We start from the raw sequence: 17,326 nt of genomic DNA on the forward strand, positions 1-17,326 counted from the left end.
AAGACAGGCTCAGGCTGGCCTGCTGCCGATGTGCTGGGTTCGCAAAGGACCACTAACTACACCAGCCTCTTAAAAGGAAAAAGGCACGGGGAGGGAACACATCTCTCCAGGGTCACACAGCGGAACTCAACTCAGTCCTTGCACGGGGTGTTGAGGCGATGGCCTGGACTGAGTCACTAACCACCTTCCCGCCAGACTGCGCCAGAGGGCGTCCCTGGCCGCAGAGCCAAAGCGTGGGCGAGAGGCTCTCCAGGCCAGCGTGTCCCGGGCGCGGTGGGTGTGGGCCGGAGTGTGTCCTGTGCACTCGGACACTAATCCCTCCACCACCACCCCCGAGCCCCCGGTGGCACCGGGGCTACAGGATCTGCTCTAGTGCCTGTCAGTGCGCACTGGAGGGCGCTTTGGGGAAGCTCGCTGTTCCCAAACTGGCACTGGTCCACGCCCAGGACCGGGTTCCCAGGCCCCGAGGCAGGAGGCGGGAGGGAGGGATGTCCCGGGGATGGGGAGGGCCCCCGAGTAACTTTTCTTCGGAAAATATGCAGGGCTGGCCCCCAGCCCGAGACTGAGTCAGCGCAGTGTTGAGTCACAGGCTGCACCCGCCCCTGTGAGCCAGAATGGTCCCCCAGGCCATCTCTTCCCGGGGGGGGGGCGGTCTCCTGCCCCCAAGACAGCCTGACAGCAGCGTCACAAGCAGCAGCCTCGGCTTTATTGACCCTGTAGGGGACACTCTTGGGTTCCCAGCCCCTTCCAGCTGCCCGCGCCCCCCCCCACACACACATCTTCTCCATGATGCCTGCCCACCAGGGGTGGTGAAGACACAAGGCGAGGGGGGGGGTCCCTTTAGGGCGGAGGAAAGGCTATAGCACCAAGAATTCCCAATCCCCCAGAATAACCAACCGCGAAAAGCCCGCTCCCCCCCCCGCGGGGGGGGGCTCTGTCTTTGGTGGGGACTCTATTTAAATATGACCTGAAGGTGGAAAGAGGGACGGGCTACCATGACCCCCCGCCAACCCCCGCGCACATGCAGAGGGTGCTTGGGGCTCCGGGCAGAGGATGGAAACCATTCTTGAAGGAGCTGGGAAGTTGGGCTTTTTCTATCTATCTTTGTGAAAAGGGTGTGGTCAGAATTGAGGGTTTGTGGGGAAGGAAAGCGAAAGAAAGAGGGTCCCATCTGAGGAAAGAGGAGGTCAGGTGTGGTTCGCCCCCCCAGACACACACACACCTCTGAGCCCCCAAGGTCCTGTGACCTGAAGACATAATGGGAGTAGGGAGCCCTAGCATGGCTGAGTGCAAAAAGTAGCTATCAAAAGGGACAAAGGGGGAGGGGGGTCTTGCTGGTATCAGTGTTTGCGTGGCTGTGTCGACGCCACACTCCTGAGAGTCAGTTCCTCCGCGAGGGCCCAGCATGCAGTCAGTGCTCAATAAATATCCCGATGGGGCTGTGGACACAGCTCAGCTGATAGTGCTCGCCTAGCATGCCGGAGGCCCCGGGTTCGCACCCCAGCACTGCGTAAACCAGGAAGGTGAAACATGCAGCCCATCCCCAGCTACATAGGAAGTTCGAGGGTAACCTGGGCTATCTGAGACACTGTTTCAAAAATGAAGAAAAATAATAATAATACAGGGGGAAAAGGCTATACGTGAATGATGGGTGGATGGATGCCCTGTGTGTTTATATGATACAAGCCCAGGTGTCTGTGAGCGTGGAGGTGTGAAGGACGGGACAGAGAAGACTGGTCACTCCCCCCCCACCCCACCCCCGTCCTCGATAAGTGCTTTGACTGAAATGTCTGGTGTGGGGGAGTGGCGCCCCCCCAAAAAAAAGTCCTTACAGCCAGGCAGGGTGGGCAGGCAGGGTGAGTGGGCCAGAGCCGGGATCTGCGTGTAGCCAGTGTAGCCAACTGGAGCTGGGGAGCCACAGCAGGGCAAAGTGGGAGGGAGGCCCGGCAACGGCGGCTGTGTTCTTCACTCAGCCGAGCCCTTGTGGCGTCGCTTGGAAGGCGGCACCAGGCGTCGGGGCAGGTTGGTGGGCAGCCCGTGGCCCTCGAGCTTGGACTCGATGAGGTGGCTGGCCAGGGCGAACTCCTCGTCATCCAGCATGCCGTCTCGGTCGACGTCGCTCAGTTTCCAGATGCGCCCCAGCACGGAGTTGGGAAGCTTGGTGCCCACCATCCAGGTCTTGGCCTTAGAACCGCTCAGCTTGCCGTCGGCCGGCGCCAAGTTGTAGAAGATTTCGTCGTATTTGGACTTGTCCTTGGTCACCACCCACTCAGCGTCGTCTTCCGAGCCCTCCTCGCCGTCCTCCAGCGCCTCGTCAGGGCCCCGCTCCACGAAGGGGCCCATGTGGGTGCCCTCAAACGCACCGCCCTGCACGCCGGCCTCCACGCTCTCCAGCTCCTCCTGCCGAAGCAGCGGCATGAGCTTGGCGATGTCGTGGGTCAGCATCTCGTCCAGAGCCTCCAGCAGTTTCGGCTTCAGCGAGTGGAACTTGGTGAAGTCATGGGCCATCAACAGCTCCTGGGAGGGGGCAGGAGGAGCTCCCAAGTCAGGGGGAGCATCACAAGGCCACGCCCACAGCCCCCCAGTACTGGGGGATTCTAGGCAGGGGCTCTACCACTGAGCCACGCCCCCAGCCCCTCCCTGGGGGATTCTAGGCAGGGGCTCTACCACTGAGCCACGCCCCCAGCCCCTCACTGGGGGATTCTAGGCAGGGGCTCTACCACTGAGCCACGCCCCCAGCCCCTCACTGGGGGATTCTAGGCAGGGGCTCTACCACTGAGCCACGCCCCCAGCCCCTCACTGGGGGATTCTAGGCAGGGGCTCTATCACTAATGAACCCAGTCCTCTTTTACTTTTTTTTTTCCACTTTGAGCTAGGGTCTCGTGTAACGCAGGCTACCCTCTAACTCACTGTGTAAGAAAGGATGGCCTCGGATCTCTGTGAGTTTGAGGCTAGCCAGGTCTACAGAGTGAGTTCCAGGTCAGCCAGGGCTACACAGAGAAACCCTGTCTCAAAATAAATAAATAAATAAATAAATAAATAAATATTTATTTATTTTGGTGTGTGTGTGCGCGCGCGCTCACAGAGGCCCACAGAGGCCAGAAGACACTGGATTCTTTGGAGCTGGAGTTACAGGTAGTTGTAAGTGGACTGACACGGGTACTGAGACCTGAACTCGACTCCTTTGGGGTAGAAAATGATCATAGCCATTGAGCCATCTCTCCAGCCAGCCGCTCTCCCTTCTTCCTGAATGCTACGTCATCTGGAAGCCTGTCTGCCCCCAAGAAAGGCCACACTTCTTAGCATACAGGACAGCCAGCTGGCCTTGTGACTAATCCCACCCAATTGTCTTTAAGCACAAGTTGAACGTGCAACTTCTAAAATTACCAAGTTTAATATGGAACCCACAAGCCACAAGTGGTTATGTAAAGTAGCATAATCGATAACTCCATTTTTGTTTGGGGGGTTTTGTTGTTGTTGTTGTTGTTGCTTTGTTTTTGTTTGTGCTTTGTTGTTACCGTCTTTTCAAGACAGGGTTTCTCTGTGTAGCCCTGGCTGCCCTGAAAGTCTCTGTAGACTAGGCGGTCCTTGAACTCAGAGATCTTCCTGCCTCTGCCTCTTGAGTGCTGTTTTTAATTCATTACTTTTGTGTTTGTGTGTGTGTGTGTGTTTGCATGAGTTCATATGCACCACATGCATGTAGGAGTCCACAGAGGCTCACAGAGAGTATTGTATCCCCTGGAACTGGAGTTACAGATGCTTGTGAGCCATTTTGTGGGATGCTGGGAATTGAACCTGGTTCTCTTGAAAGAGCAGTGGGTGTTTTTAACCACTTAGCCACCTCTCCAGTCTCCCACCCTTTTTATTGAGACAGCGTCTGACTATGCGGCTCAGGCTGGCCTAGAACTCTCATCTATGTAACTTAGGTTGGCCTTGAACTTGTGATTGTTCTGTCTTTGCCGAGTCCCCCCTCTCCGCACCCCAGTGCTGGGATTAACAGTCATGAGTCAATATACCTGACTGTAACTCAACTTTAATATGGTCAATGGCTACCATGTTTGGCAGCACAGCTTGGGCCATTTCCTTCAAAGTAAAATACTTGGGCCAAATCCTTCAAGAGAGAGGCTGTACTCATCTGCCCCTCTCCCCTTATAAAGGCAGGGTCATATGTAGCCCAGGTTTGCCTTGAACTCCTTCTGGAGCTAAGGCTTCTTTGAGTTCCTGAGCCTCCTGCCTCTACTTTGCTCAGATTACAGGCTTACAAGACCTTGCCTAGTTCCTCTCTCTCTCTCTCTCTCCTTGTGCTAAAATATTTATTGTTATTTTTATGTGTGTGAGTGTGTGTACCACGGGTGTGCCCGTGGAGGTCAGAAGAAGGCATTGGATCCCCTGGAATTGGAGTTATAAGTGGTTATGAACTGCCATGTGGGCGCAAGGAAAGGAACCCAGGACCCCTGCAAGGGCAGTAAGTGCTCTTAAGCTCTGAGCCATCCCCATCTGCCCAACACACACACACACACACACACACACACACACACACACACACACCTTCTTGCTGTCTGGAATGCACACACAATGATTGGAGTGCCTGCAGCCATGGGCAAGCATGGAACACAGAAATATTGTGAGCCCCTGATTTCATAAGCAGAAAGTTGCCCTTCCACCCTGAGTATACCTAGGGCCCTAAAGGGAAAGAAAGTAACTTCCTTGTTAGCTATTATTATGGGTTTTCTTCCCGCTCAGTTACCCTAACTCATAAAGCCAGGTTTCCCCTGGACGGAAATGCCACTCGACCCTCCAGCCTTCCAGGCTCCCTCTTGGAACCCCACTGGAGACCCTGCCACCCTGTGGGGAGTAGCCCCCGCCACACACACCTGCATCTTTTGGCAGTCGGGGAAGTCCCCAGGGGAGATGTGATGCTCCAGCTGGATCTTGGCAAAGATGACAGGCAGCTTGAGGATCAGCTGCTTCTTTTTGTTTTCCTTCCCGAACACCGAGGGCATCTCTTTCTTCAGGTAGCTGATGATGTAAGCGTGCACCTGCAGAAGGACACCAGGAGGAGACGGGGCTGGGCAGGGCCTGGGGACCTGCATTCCTTTCACACTGGCCCGGAACACCTGATCCTCCTGGGTCTGCCTCCTGAGTGCTGGGATAACAGGCGTGAGCCACTATGCACAGCTTTTCTCCCAGGCTTTTGATACAAGGTTGCACTGTGTACCTCAGGCTGGATTCAGACTTACAGCCTCTTCAATGCTGAGATTGCAGCTGTAAGCCCTCATGCCTGCCTGGAGCCTCCTTTTCTAATATGTTACAGGCAGGTGAACCCCAGCGTATTATCCAGTGGGGTTCAACCTAAGCTTCCCCTCTCTGCTAAGCCATGGCAGCCACTCCCAGCTCTAAGCTCCCACAAGCTGGCCTCACCCAAATACCAGCCCTGAGCTGGGACTTGCCTATCTCCTGTCACATTCCTACCGGGCTCCACAGCCTCACGCTCTCCAAGGCACTTGGGCTCAGCCCAGAGTGAGTTGCCCTTAGCTGTGCCTAGCTCTTGAAAGGGATGGCCAAGCTCTGCCCACCCCCACGGGAAGCCAGAAACTGGACACTCTGGTTCCTTATGTAGTCCAGTTGGACTCAAAACTAGCAGGCCCCCCTGCCTCCACCTCCCAAATGGCTGACGGTAGAAAGACCTCAATTTGTTGTCTGCATTTTAAAACTTTTAAATGTGTGCGGGTGTTTTGTGTCTGAGCACCACGTGTGTACAGTGCCAGAAGAGGGCATCAGATCCACCGATAGCGTTAGAGATGGTTGTAAGCGGCCATGTGGGTGCTGGGAACCAAACCTGGATCCTCTAGAAGAGCAGCTAGAGCTCTTAACTGCTGAGCATCAGCGGGGCATTGGTGGCACACGCCTTTAATCCCAGCCCTCGGAAGGCAGAGGCAGGAGGATCTCTGTGAGTTCGAGACCAGCCTGGTCTACAAGAGCTAGTTCCAGGACAGTCTCCAAAGCCACAGAGAAACCCTGTCTCAAAAAAAAATAAATAAATAAAACAAACAGAAAGAACCCCAAAACAGCTGAGCATCCCTCCAGCCATGCCTTCATAATTCTGACGGACAGCTTCACACTCTCCCATCTTTCCCTTCCAAATGCTGCTCACTAGCACTCCTTAGTGACCAGCACACCAACCTTTCCCCCAACCCAGGGCCTTTGCACGTGGCCATGCTCTCTACCAGGAGCTCTATCCTTGAAAACCAAGCGCCCTTATCACTGCCATCTGGTTATCTCTAGCCTTTCCGTCTTCTTCACAGCTGAGCTGGAGTCATCAATTATTTTATCTGACCATTCTGTTTCCCTCCTTCAAACTACAAGCTCTGCCAGGTCAAGCCTTGTCTGTTTCCTCTGTCTGTAGTCCCGGGACAATATGCTCGGTGTCACTCAGGAAATCGTTGTGGGATAAACCACTGAACTTGAGAACCTTTGAATTATTGAGAAATAAATGAGGAGGGTAGGATGATAACCGCTGTCTATAGGCAGCTCCATCATTGAATATCATGCTCAGATGGAGATAAAGATAAGGCCAGTGATAGGGATTGGGCAGGGGTAAAGGCACTTGCGGCTGCCGACCCTGAGTTGGGTCCCTGGGACCCACGTGGTGGAAGGAGAGAACTGACCTACCCTGTCCTCTGGCCTCACTATATAGAATGTGGCATGTGGCTGGGCGTTGGCGTGCACGCCTTTAATCCCAGCACTCGGGAGACAGAGGCAGGCGGATCTCTGGGAGTTCGAGGCCAGCCTGGTCTCCAGTGCGAGTGCCAGGACAGCCTCCAAAGCTATGCAGAGAAAACCTGTCTCAAAAAAACAAAACAAAACAAAAAAAAGTTTAAAACAATGTAGCATGTTAATGCTTGCACACACATCATGCTCACACACGATAAAATAAAACAAGCACCAAGAGTAACGAAAGAATCGACTCTTCCCAGGTCCCAGCCACAAGCACTACAGCATTCTGGAATCACCCCTTCCTGTGGCTTACACCTCCACGGCAGAGACAGAGCAATCATCCACACACTGCCTCCTTGTACAGATAGGAAACGGAGCTAACGGGGTGGCTTACGGAGAACCCGTAATGAGCAGCTTCTTGGCCTTTTCAAGTACATTTTTCTGACAGTCCTTAACAGCCTTGTGCCACCGAAGGAGCGCATTCAAGGGCGGTTAGAGCCACGTGCGCTGTTATTGGTGACTGGACCAAACGTGTCTGGGTCATTTGGGAGGGGTGTGTGGGCGAGGATTGTGCCCACCCGAAGTGGATGGCATAATGAAGTTTGGTCAGAGCCAACCCTGAAGATGAGGATCCCGGGCACTGAGGCACTGGGAGACTTAGCATGAGTTTTCAGGACCAGAGGGAAGCATAGCCTACGGTTTTGAGAGGCCAATCAGAGTAGGGGTGTGCGATCAGGATGAAAGTCACCGCCTGCTACCCGGAGTCAATGGAGAAGATTCAGGCTTGAACAGAGAAAACCCACTAAGGAAGAGCAGGGCTTGCCGGGAGAGGCAGGGAGGAGAGGGTCCGAAACGGATGGTCAGTGGGGAAGAGTAGGATTTGAGACACCAGGTCACTAGGGAACGACGGGTGCCCGCCAGGGAGGGCCTGCGGGGATTCAGACAGTGAGAATGGCCCAGTGGGCAGGAGGTGTAGCCTGCCAGAGTGAGTTAGTGGGGAGGCATTGACCCGAGAGGTCAAGTAAGGAGGGGCGTAGCCTGAGGATGGTCTACTGGGAGGTGTGTGGCCTGTCTGGCCAAAGCAACTGTGGCTTGCTGTGCCTGTTGTGGAGGGTCCATGAGAAGGGGCGTGACATGCGAGGGGACCGACCAGCGTGAAGAGGTATGGCCTGCGAGGGCGAGCAATGGGAGAGGCGTGGCTTGTCCGCTACTCCAGGGGAGTGGCCCAAAGGAGAGGGGCGAGGTCTGCGAGGACCGTAGCGTTGATGGCTTTTCCAGGGAGGAAGTATGGAAAGGTGGCAGGAAGAGATAAGGGGGCGGCTCGGGCTGGGCCGGGGAGCGGGTCGGACTCCGGGGTTTGTCCCGGGTTTCCGGAGCCACCTCCCGCCTGGCTAGGGCGCCAGGTGTCCGGCCCGGCCCCTTGGTCCCTGTGCCGCGGAGGCCCAGGTTTGGCTTCTGCTTCCCAGCGAGGAGTGAGGGTGAGCCAGGGGGTACTGAGAAGGAGAGAGGGAGAGGCGGGAAGACAGAGAAGACTAGGAAAAGGGTATGAACAAGAGAAGAGAACAGGGAAAGGAAGAGGTTGATGGGGACACACTGACCAAAGGACAGCCCTGGCCTCCTGGACTAGGTGCCTTGGGTACCCAGTACTCCCCTCTAAAGAGAATTCCTGCGGTGGGTTTGGAGGCGGTGATTCACTCCTCTCCAGCTCCTTTAAAACACACCTCGGATGCCTCCACCACCTAGAACCTTCGTGGCCTCTGCTCCTGCCAGCTTCCTGCCCCACCTCCACCCTGGCGGCCTCCCCTGTGAATGCTCCATTCCATCTCTGGCTCTGAAAGCAAAGCCCTTGCTTGCCCTCTTCTTCCTCTCCGAGGCCCAGCCTGAAACAGGCCGTGTCCTCCAGCCCCCTCAGACCTTCCTAGCCCTGACTGAATCCGCTCTCCAGAAGGCAGCTTGAGCGCAACCCTGTCATCCTGCTCCAAACCTTCCCATGTCTCCCTGGTGCCCTTAAAATAAAGCACAAGAGCCTTGATGTAGCCCATAGGATTGGCAGTCTTGAGTCTCACCATGTTCCCTCCTAATGCCCTCTCCTCTGAGAAGCCTTCCTGACTCCGCCCCTGAGACTGGACCTGGCTTGGCTATCACAGCTGTGGGATGGGTCTGTCTTCTCCCCCAGCAAAAGGCGTGTCCTCAGACTGCCCCCCTCCCGGCATTCAGACCTGGAGCCCCACTGGGAAAAAGCAAGAACAGCCTTGGCCATGGCTGCACCCGGAGCATGTCCCAGCAGAAGGCTAGGCACAGAGGTGACTTTGTTCAAGCTGAAGTTCTGCCGAGTATCATTCATTCCATAAATATTTACAGAGCAATTCAGTCCCAGGAGCTAGGGACACTCAATGAAGGAATTCTAAGGTGCCAGGTTCTGCAGAGCTTGAGTACAGAGTTGAGTACAGAGAGAGTAAACAGGGGGCCCCTGACAGGCTCACACAAGGTTTGGACACTGAAGGGGTCACAACAGGGTAAGGGGTACATCTGGAGTAGGTATGTTCATTAAGAGGCAGCCACCTAGCCAGGCATTGGTGGCTCACGCCTTTAATCCCAGCACTCAGGAGGCAGAGGCAGGCCGATCTCTGTGAGTTTGAGGCCAGGCTGGTCTACAGAGCGAGTTCCAGGACAGCCTCCAAAGCAACAGAGGAACCCTGTCTCAAAAAAAAAAAAAAAAAAAAAGAGGCAGGCATCTGCCAGGTGTTCGTTCACCTTTAACCCAAGCACTTGGGAGGCAGAGGCAGGCAGATCTCTGTGAATTCAAGGCCAGCCTGGTCTACAAAGCAAGTTCCAGGACAGCCAGGGATGTTACACAGAGAAACCCTGTTTAAAAAAAAAAAAAAAAAAAGTGGCACCTTCCTGAGAAGATGACATCTGAGTGAGCCATATGAGCAGTCAGGGGAAGAGAAGGCTGCCAGGAAGAGCAAACAGTGAGTACAAAGGCCCTGAAGTAGGCCTAAGGTGGCCAGCATGTAGTGCAATGGTTGGTGCAAAGGGAGTGATTTGGATGAGAGAGACTCTCATAGACTCGTGTATTTGACTACTCGGTCCCCAGTTTGTAGAACTCTTTGGGAAGGATTAAGAGGTGTGGCCTTGTTGGAGTAGGTTTGCCATTAAGGGTGGGTTTTGAGGTTTAAAAGGGCTACACCATTCCTAGTTTGCTCTGTTGGTGCCTTGTGCCGGGCATAAGCTCTCAGCTATTGCTCCAGCACCATGCCTGCCTGCCTGCCTGCCTGCCTGCCTGCCTGCCTGCCTGCCTGCCTGCCTGCCAGGATGGTCATGGACTCTAACCCTCTGGAACCATGAGCACCAATAACTTTTCTTTTATAAGTTGCCTCGGTTACGGTGTCTCTTCACAGCTGTAGAAAAGTAACTAAGACAGCCACCAAGAGGACTCAGCTTTTGTTCAGTGAGATGGAAGGAAGGAGAGGAGGCCAGCGATAGGATGGAGACAGACAGGGAAACACGCGAACTCGAGGCAATGGTGGAAAAGGGACCTTCCGCACAGGCCTCCTTCATCCCAGGCTGCACCAGACCAAACCATCAGGAGAATCAACTATTCTGGGAGCTAGGTGATGCCTAGCTAGCTGCACAAGTAGAGAAGAAAGAAAAGGCTGCCCCACGTCTTCAAGGCCTCATCAATTTAGGCCTCCTGTGACTCCATGAATCCTCCGTAGCCTCCCAAAGTCCTCCCCAGCCTCCTGCAGCCTCCAGACTTCCCTCCCCATCTCCTGATCTCCCTTTCAATCCTCCCTCAGCTTCCCCAGGTCCTCATGGCCTTCGGCCTGCCTTGCTCACCCGCACCAGCCGCGCCCTCTTCACTAGGTCATTGAGCTTGCGCAAGGCCGCATGGCGTGGTAGACCTTGGATATCACGGAAGAGGTCTTGTTCCTCCAGCTCGAAGAGATGCCTGTTGTCCGGCACAAGGAGCGGCTGGGACCAGAAGGAGCCGATGTAGACCCGCAGGACCTCGGGCGTGCCCACCACCTTGCCCAGCGCCCACATGAGCGCCCCGTAGACACGCATCAGCTGCTGCGTCTCCACCATGTCCGCCTTGTTGAGTACCACGCGGATCTTGTCCTCGTGGCCACGCAAGGCACCGATGGCCTCTGAGAACTCATCGGAAATCTCCAGCTTGTGGGCGTCAAAGAGCAGGATGATGAGGTCCACGCGCTCTGCAAACCAGCGCAGGACAGCTGGGAAGTCGTAGCCTGGAGCAGGCAGGGGACAGGAGCACAGCAAGTCAGGTTCCCACACCCCACGCCTTAGCAACCGTTCTTGTGGACTGACACTGGATGGCACGCAGGTTCACATTGCTAACCGTGTAAATCCTGCGTGCGCCAAATATCTCGGAGCTACTCTGTGTGTTAACTGTCACTTTTCAGGACCTAAATTTTGCCCCAGACCCTCAAGCCATCTGGCTTTCTGGGATGAGGCAACATGCCCCCCTCCCCTTTTCACCACCTCGCCCTCTAGCCCTCAACCCCTCCCCCCTCCTGGTTCCCACATCATTGGCCTTTTCATTCACTCCTTAGGCAGACATTAGGGATTTGTTTTGACATAGATGTTATTTTTTTGTTGTTTAAAAAGAAGAAAAGAGAAATGCTGAGACATGAGACATGTTGACTATAGGTTTATTATAAGGCCCGGAAGAGTAGGGAGACTAAGAAGAGGAGAGGAACAGGGTAAATGGCTGACCGCCATGGCCGGTCACCATAGAGAGGCAGAGAGAACGCGGAGGTGAGAGACAGAGTAGAGAGAAAGCAGAGAGCGCAAATGGGCAGGGATCTGTCTTTTAAAGGGGTCCTCTGAGACTCAGTTCCCATGGAACCTTGGGCTGACCAGGGTACTGCCTGTTCCACCAGGTAACAGGGGCAGGCCAGCATCATGCCTGAACCTTTGAACCTTTGAATAGATATATTTAAATTCCAGAGCGAATGCCAGGACAGTTTCCAAAGCCACAGAGAAACCCTGCCTCGAAAAACCAAAAAAAAAAAAAAAAAAAAAAAAAAGCAACAATCATGACAAACTAAAGGATGACAACTGAGCTCATCTATAGAAAAAGCTGAAGACAGCATGTATCCTGGGGCCCATGAAGCACAATTAGAAAACTATTAGAGAAAAAAACAAGGCACCAACCAGGGGCAGAACAAGTGTTCAACAAATGTTAGCCACAGGGCCACCAGACACACAGGGGTGACTTGGAACTCATCTCTACCTGCCTGCTCCCAGCAGGAGGGAAGGCTGATGCAATCCCAGCTCTGTCCTTACAGCCTGGGGACAAATCTGTCCCCAGAGTGGTCAAGTTAGAATATGGGGGTCATGGAAACTGTGAAGAGTCCCGGTGGGGTGGGGGGTGGGGGTGCCTGACCCGGCTTAAGCATAGATCAAGGAGGACTTTCTGGAGGAGGGAATATAGAGCCAGCAGCTGGCAGGATAAGGGGCCATCGCTGATGTCCTGCCTTGAGCTCGGGAGTATAACTGACTCACTCATCCCACAGAACACCGTTTCATGCCCCCATTCTCCAGCTGAGGAAACTGAGACACATAAGCTGTACAGGCTCCAGGCAACAGGAGAGAAGTCGCCTCAGTAGCTGCAGCTGCCCGTCCACCTGGCACCCTCACGCTAACATGGGCCCAGGAGGCAGCCTGCTCCTTGCTGATAGGAGGGAAAGGGGCAGGGACATTGTTCTGGCAAAGGAAGGACTAGGTCACTGCAGGGGCAGCAGCTGGGCCTCTCCTCCCTCCCTTGTATCTACATACACCCTGGCCTGGATTTGGAAAGTCTGTCTCATGGGGTTGAGAAGGAAGGGGGGGCGGGGACGGAGAAAGGGAGGGGAGAGGGAGGCAGGGAGGTTGAGTCAGTGTGGGAATGGAGACGTGGCACAGAGACGGGATGTTCCCCCAAGAATAACATTCCCGGTTACCCATCTCCCAGGCACCTATTTGCTCCATGCAGCCAACTGAACCCTTCTCAGAAGTTCCTACGGTTTGCTCCCTATTCGCAGGAGGGAAACTGAGACACAGAGATACAAGGCAGCTGGCTTAAGCCATTACAGTTTCAGGGAACAAGGCCTGGCATGCCCATCATCTCAGTGCAAGAGCAGCTGAGGCCGGAGGATTGCCACCAGCTGGGCCAATTTGGAATACAGAGTGAGTTTCAGACCAGCCTCAACTATAGAACAAAGACTTTGTGTCAAAATAACAAGGAAAAAAAACTAGCAAAGTCCAGTCTGGGGGTGTGTTAAGGAGATGGCAAAGGCAACAGTCACACCAGGGCAGGTATCTCCAGGCATCCACACCTAGGCCAGTGCACACTCAGATTTGCACACTCATCACCATACAGCTGGATGCCTCAGAGCCTCCTGCAGCCAGACCCAGGCTCCCAGACACATACTTGTGTGTCAGAGTCTGGGACTTGCGCAGATATGCATGGCACACATGGTCACAGAGATGCCCAGGACCCACACGGCGTTACAGATGCAGGAATCAGTACACACTCCAGCACGGAGGCCTGTCCGAACACAAGCTGCGTGGCAGAGACATTACTGTAATGTCCAGGCTGGCCTCCAACTGGTCACAATCCTCCGGTCTCAGCCTTCCCAGCACTGGGATGACAGACGTGCCCCGCCACACGACTTCTCTCTGGTAATGATACACCTCTCAAGATGCACAGCATAACCTACACACACACACACACACACCTGCATAGAATAACACACAAAAGAGGTGTAGCTCAATGGTAGAGCCCCTGCCTAGAATCCTCCAGTGAGGGGCTGGAGGCGTGGCTCAGTGGTGGAGCCCCTGCCTAGAATCCCCCAGTGAGGGGCTGGGGGTGTGGATCAGTGATAGAGCCCCTGCCTAGAATCCCCCAGTGAGGGGCTGGGGGTGGCTCAGTGGTAGAGCCCCTAGCCTAGAATCCCCCAGTGAGGGGCTGGGGGTGTGCTCAGTGGTAGAGCCCCTGCCTAGAATCCCCCAGTGAGGGGCTGGGGTGTGGCTCAGTGGTAGAGCCCCTGCCTAGAATCCCCCAGTGAGGGGCTGGGGGCGTGGCTCAGTGGTAGAGCCCCTGCCTAGAATCCCCCAGTGAGGGGCTGGGGGTGTGGCTCAGTGGTAGAGCCCCTGCCTAGAATCCCCCAGTGAGGGGCTGGGGGCGTGGCTCAGTGGTAGAGCCCCTGCCTAGAATCCCCCAGTGAGGGGCTCGGGGTGTGGCTCAGTGGTAGAGCCCCTGCCTAGAATCCCCCAGTGAGGGGCTGGGGACAAGGCATGCCTGCCTACTATGTGTAAGGCACCAATACTGCAATAAAACAACCTCACAAGATCCCTCCATGCCCCCCTGTCCCGCACCTTCTCTCAGAATCACATAAAATCACAACTAGTCACAATTATTGGTACACAGCCCACGGAGCCAGCCACTCACACACTTCAGCCAGTTAATACAACTTCAGAGTCATGGCCTCCATGTCACACCTGTTGGCACAGCCCATCACAGATAGACACACATGTGCCCTCAGTACTTCCCCGGGATTGGCCAGTTCTCCCCACACTCACAAATCCCCCTGGACAAACAGGCTCCACCTCCTATGTCTCCAGGGCCAGAGGAAGGGGATCCCCATCTCCACCCCTCATCATCTCCTGCGGAAGCTGGGGCCCTGGGCTCCCTCCATCCTTTAGGCCCAGCCCATGGGCTAGGCGCACCAGGAATTCCTCCCTCCCCTGCCCCCCCCCACCTCCAGCTGGCAGAGCTGTGATCACTTCTGCAGCTGCCTCCTGTGTTTCTCCCTCGGGGCTGCTCTGCTGGACAGCGGCCAGGGGCACTGGCACTGTCGGAGCCAAAGCCCTGCCCTGGCCCCGCCTTCTGCCTGGTCTTGGGTCCCCTCTGCCCCACACTGTTGCCTCCTTTGCCCCAGTTCCCTGGTGGAAGCCTAGGGATGGGGGTGGTGGCAGGGACAGACAGACAGAAAGACTGTGGGTCCAGATGATGGGGTGGGGGAGAAGTTGGGGAGGGGCCTAGGATACGAGTGGGGCTAAAAGGCTGGGCAGGGTGGGAGGGACGGGCTCACTGGAGGCCCCGTTGGAATTTACCCCCCACCGCTCCCCCTGCACAGCTGTTTATAAATTCCAGGCCCAGGCCTTGGCCCCCACCCAGATTCTCCCTCTCAGCCCCATCTGTGGCCCAGCCTCCAAGCCAGGAGCTCAGAGGAATAAGCATGGGGCCCAGGGCCTCCCTGTGGCCCAGCCCTGTCTCTTCCTGGAACTCTCAAAGAAGCAGCTCCTGTGCCCCATCCCCAGTCTCTGGCCCTCTTCATCTCTCCTTTTCCAACCCCCCCGGCACGCCCAGACACGTGGCTCTAGCTTGTTCACCTGTGGTTGGTCACCGTGCCCCCCCCGCTCGCCCCCGCGCGCCCCGTGCCCCCCCCGCTCGCCCCCCGCGCCCCCCAGCACCAATGGAGGGAATGGCAGCCTCCTCTAGCTCCATTTGCCTGCAGCGGGACAACCAAAGCAGACCCCAGCCTCCTCCGTTAATCCCAGAGGTGCAGGCCCAGCCCATCTCCTGTAGACTCTGGAGCCCCCCAGCCCCAGCCTCCTCCCTCAGACACAGGGGTCCAGGCCCAGCCTCTCCGGCACACCAGGCTTCACTCACTCACCCCGGCTCACTCTCTGTTTGGCACCCGACAGGATACCCGGTGTGTCAATGATGCTGATGCTCTCCAGAACCTGGTTGGGGAGTTGGGCACACATAAACCTGGGGGGGGGGGTGGAGACAGAGGGTCAGAGGTCAATGTAAAAAAAGGCAGAATAAGAAGGGACACTAAGGGTACCACAAAGAGAGAGGCAGGTGCAGAGGGCAGAAGCCCCGGAAAGAAGGAAGTTCAGAGGGATCATGGGATCTATTAAAAAGCCAGGTCTGGGTTTGGGGCTAACCCAAGTCAACACTATAACCCTGGGTTACCTTCATTTTCCAGAGAGGCACAGAGAGGTTAAATCACTCCACTAAGGCTGCCCAGCATTCAGTGGCCGAGGCACAATTGGAACCCAGGCTCCCATAGGGGAGGCAGCAGACGCAGGGAGGAGGGGAAGAAGTAGGCAGAAAGAAGAGGACCAGAGCTGAGACGGACAGGAGCGTTCCGGGATAGAAGATGTCCCTCGCACCCCCCTCCTGGCTGGGGGCCGCCACCTGTTGAGGAAAGTGTTTCCAAAAGGATTGAGTTTGCGGAAGGGCTTCTCCGGGTCCACGACGAGAGCATTGCCGGGCACGGTGCCCTCCGTCTCGCCATGCATGACAGCCACGAAGCAGTCGGTGGTGGGCTCTGGTCCCACTCGGGAGCCGGGGACCTCCTGCTCCAGAAGGTACTGGATGAAGCTGGTTTTGCCGGTGCTATACTGGCCGGCCACCAGCACCATGGGTTTGCCGTCGAAGTCAGCATCCTCCAGGGCTGGTGAATGGAAGGCCCCGAAGCGGTAATGTTCCTCCAGGGGCAAAAGTTTTGTGCGGTACAACTCCTTGAGGGATGAGGTCACCGTGCGGATGGCCTCAGGCTGCTGGCCCCGAGCTCCGCCCTTCTTCAGCCAGCTGAACATGGCGACTTCGATGCCTGCTGGGTTACCCAAGGAGACTACAGGGTGGAGAGCTGACCTGCTGGAAGACAAGGGGACATCATGGAAGACTGGTAGGGAATGACCAGAGACAGGCCGGGGAGCAGCGGAACCCGGTGATGGATGGGGAGAGGGAGAGGGGCTAGTCTGGACGGAAAGTAAGGCAGAAAACAAAACGGGAAACAAAGGAAAGGCCGGAACTGCGTGGCGGGAGGGGCCAGACGCATCCCTGAGCTGGACAGGGTCGAATCCATACCATCCGTAATGCCAGCGCTTGGGAAACTGAGGCAGGAAAATCACAAGTTCCAAGCTGGCCTGTGCAACATGTAAGACCCTATCTCAAAAGGTCCCACAGCCAAAGAAACTCTGTTTTTTTTCTCCAAATCCACTCATCATTACCTCACACGCCCATTGTCGGACATATTTTCACTCCATGCTGCAGGAGCCCAAGAAAGGAGCCATAGAGGCAGAGCCCCCAACTGAGGACCTGGGCACCCAACACTTAATGATGCCTGCAAAATTCCAGGCATGGGGGCAGGCATGCTGATCACAGGGTCAGCAAAGGTCAGGGCAAGGGTGACTCCTGAGCTTCTTTATGAAGGACAGGCAAGACAACAGGTCTTGGACAGAGGTTGACATGTGCAAAGACCCAAGGCTCCAAAGGCTCTTGGGTGCTGGGAGCTGAGAATTGGTCTGGTAGGGACACAAAATCAGAAGGATGAGACGTGAGGCTGCAAAGGTGACCTAGGTGCACCCAAGTCAACAGAAGCCTTGGACACGAGAAAGAAACAGGGTTAAGTATAAGCCAGATACTGCACCAGCTCATATTTGGGGTGTGGTACTAGAATGGAACCCAGAACCTTGAGCAGGCTACACAAACACAATACTGCTAAGCTACATACTTGAGCCCCTCACTGGGGGACTCTAGGCAGGGGCTCTACCACTGAGCCATGCTCCCAGCCCCTCACTGGGG

At 55.6% G+C, this 17,326-nt stretch overlaps 1 protein-coding gene across 1 annotated transcript; it reads right to left on the bottom strand.

Moving 5' to 3' along the window:
- Window positions 1-684: 684 nt before the first annotated feature.
- On the bottom strand, window positions 685-16,419 carry LOC100764187 (EH domain-containing protein 2). The gene is made up of 5 exons (XM_027431063.2): window positions 15,935-16,419; window positions 15,405-15,502; window positions 10,558-10,970; window positions 4,875-5,039; window positions 685-2,517 (listed from the first exon to the last, which is right to left on the bottom strand). The coding sequence occupies exons 1-5, from the start codon at window positions 16,336-16,338 to the stop codon at window positions 1,966-1,968; spliced, it is 1,632 nt and encodes a 543-aa protein (XP_027286864.1). The 5' UTR covers window positions 16,339-16,419; the 3' UTR covers window positions 685-1,965.
- Between the last annotated feature and the right edge of the window lie 907 nt (window positions 16,420-17,326).

The sequence above is a fragment of the Cricetulus griseus genome, chromosome 9, assembly GCF_003668045.3.
Source record: "Cricetulus griseus strain 17A/GY chromosome 9, alternate assembly CriGri-PICRH-1.0, whole genome shotgun sequence".
Classification (NCBI taxonomy): Eukaryota; Metazoa; Chordata; class Mammalia; order Rodentia; family Cricetidae; genus Cricetulus; species Cricetulus griseus.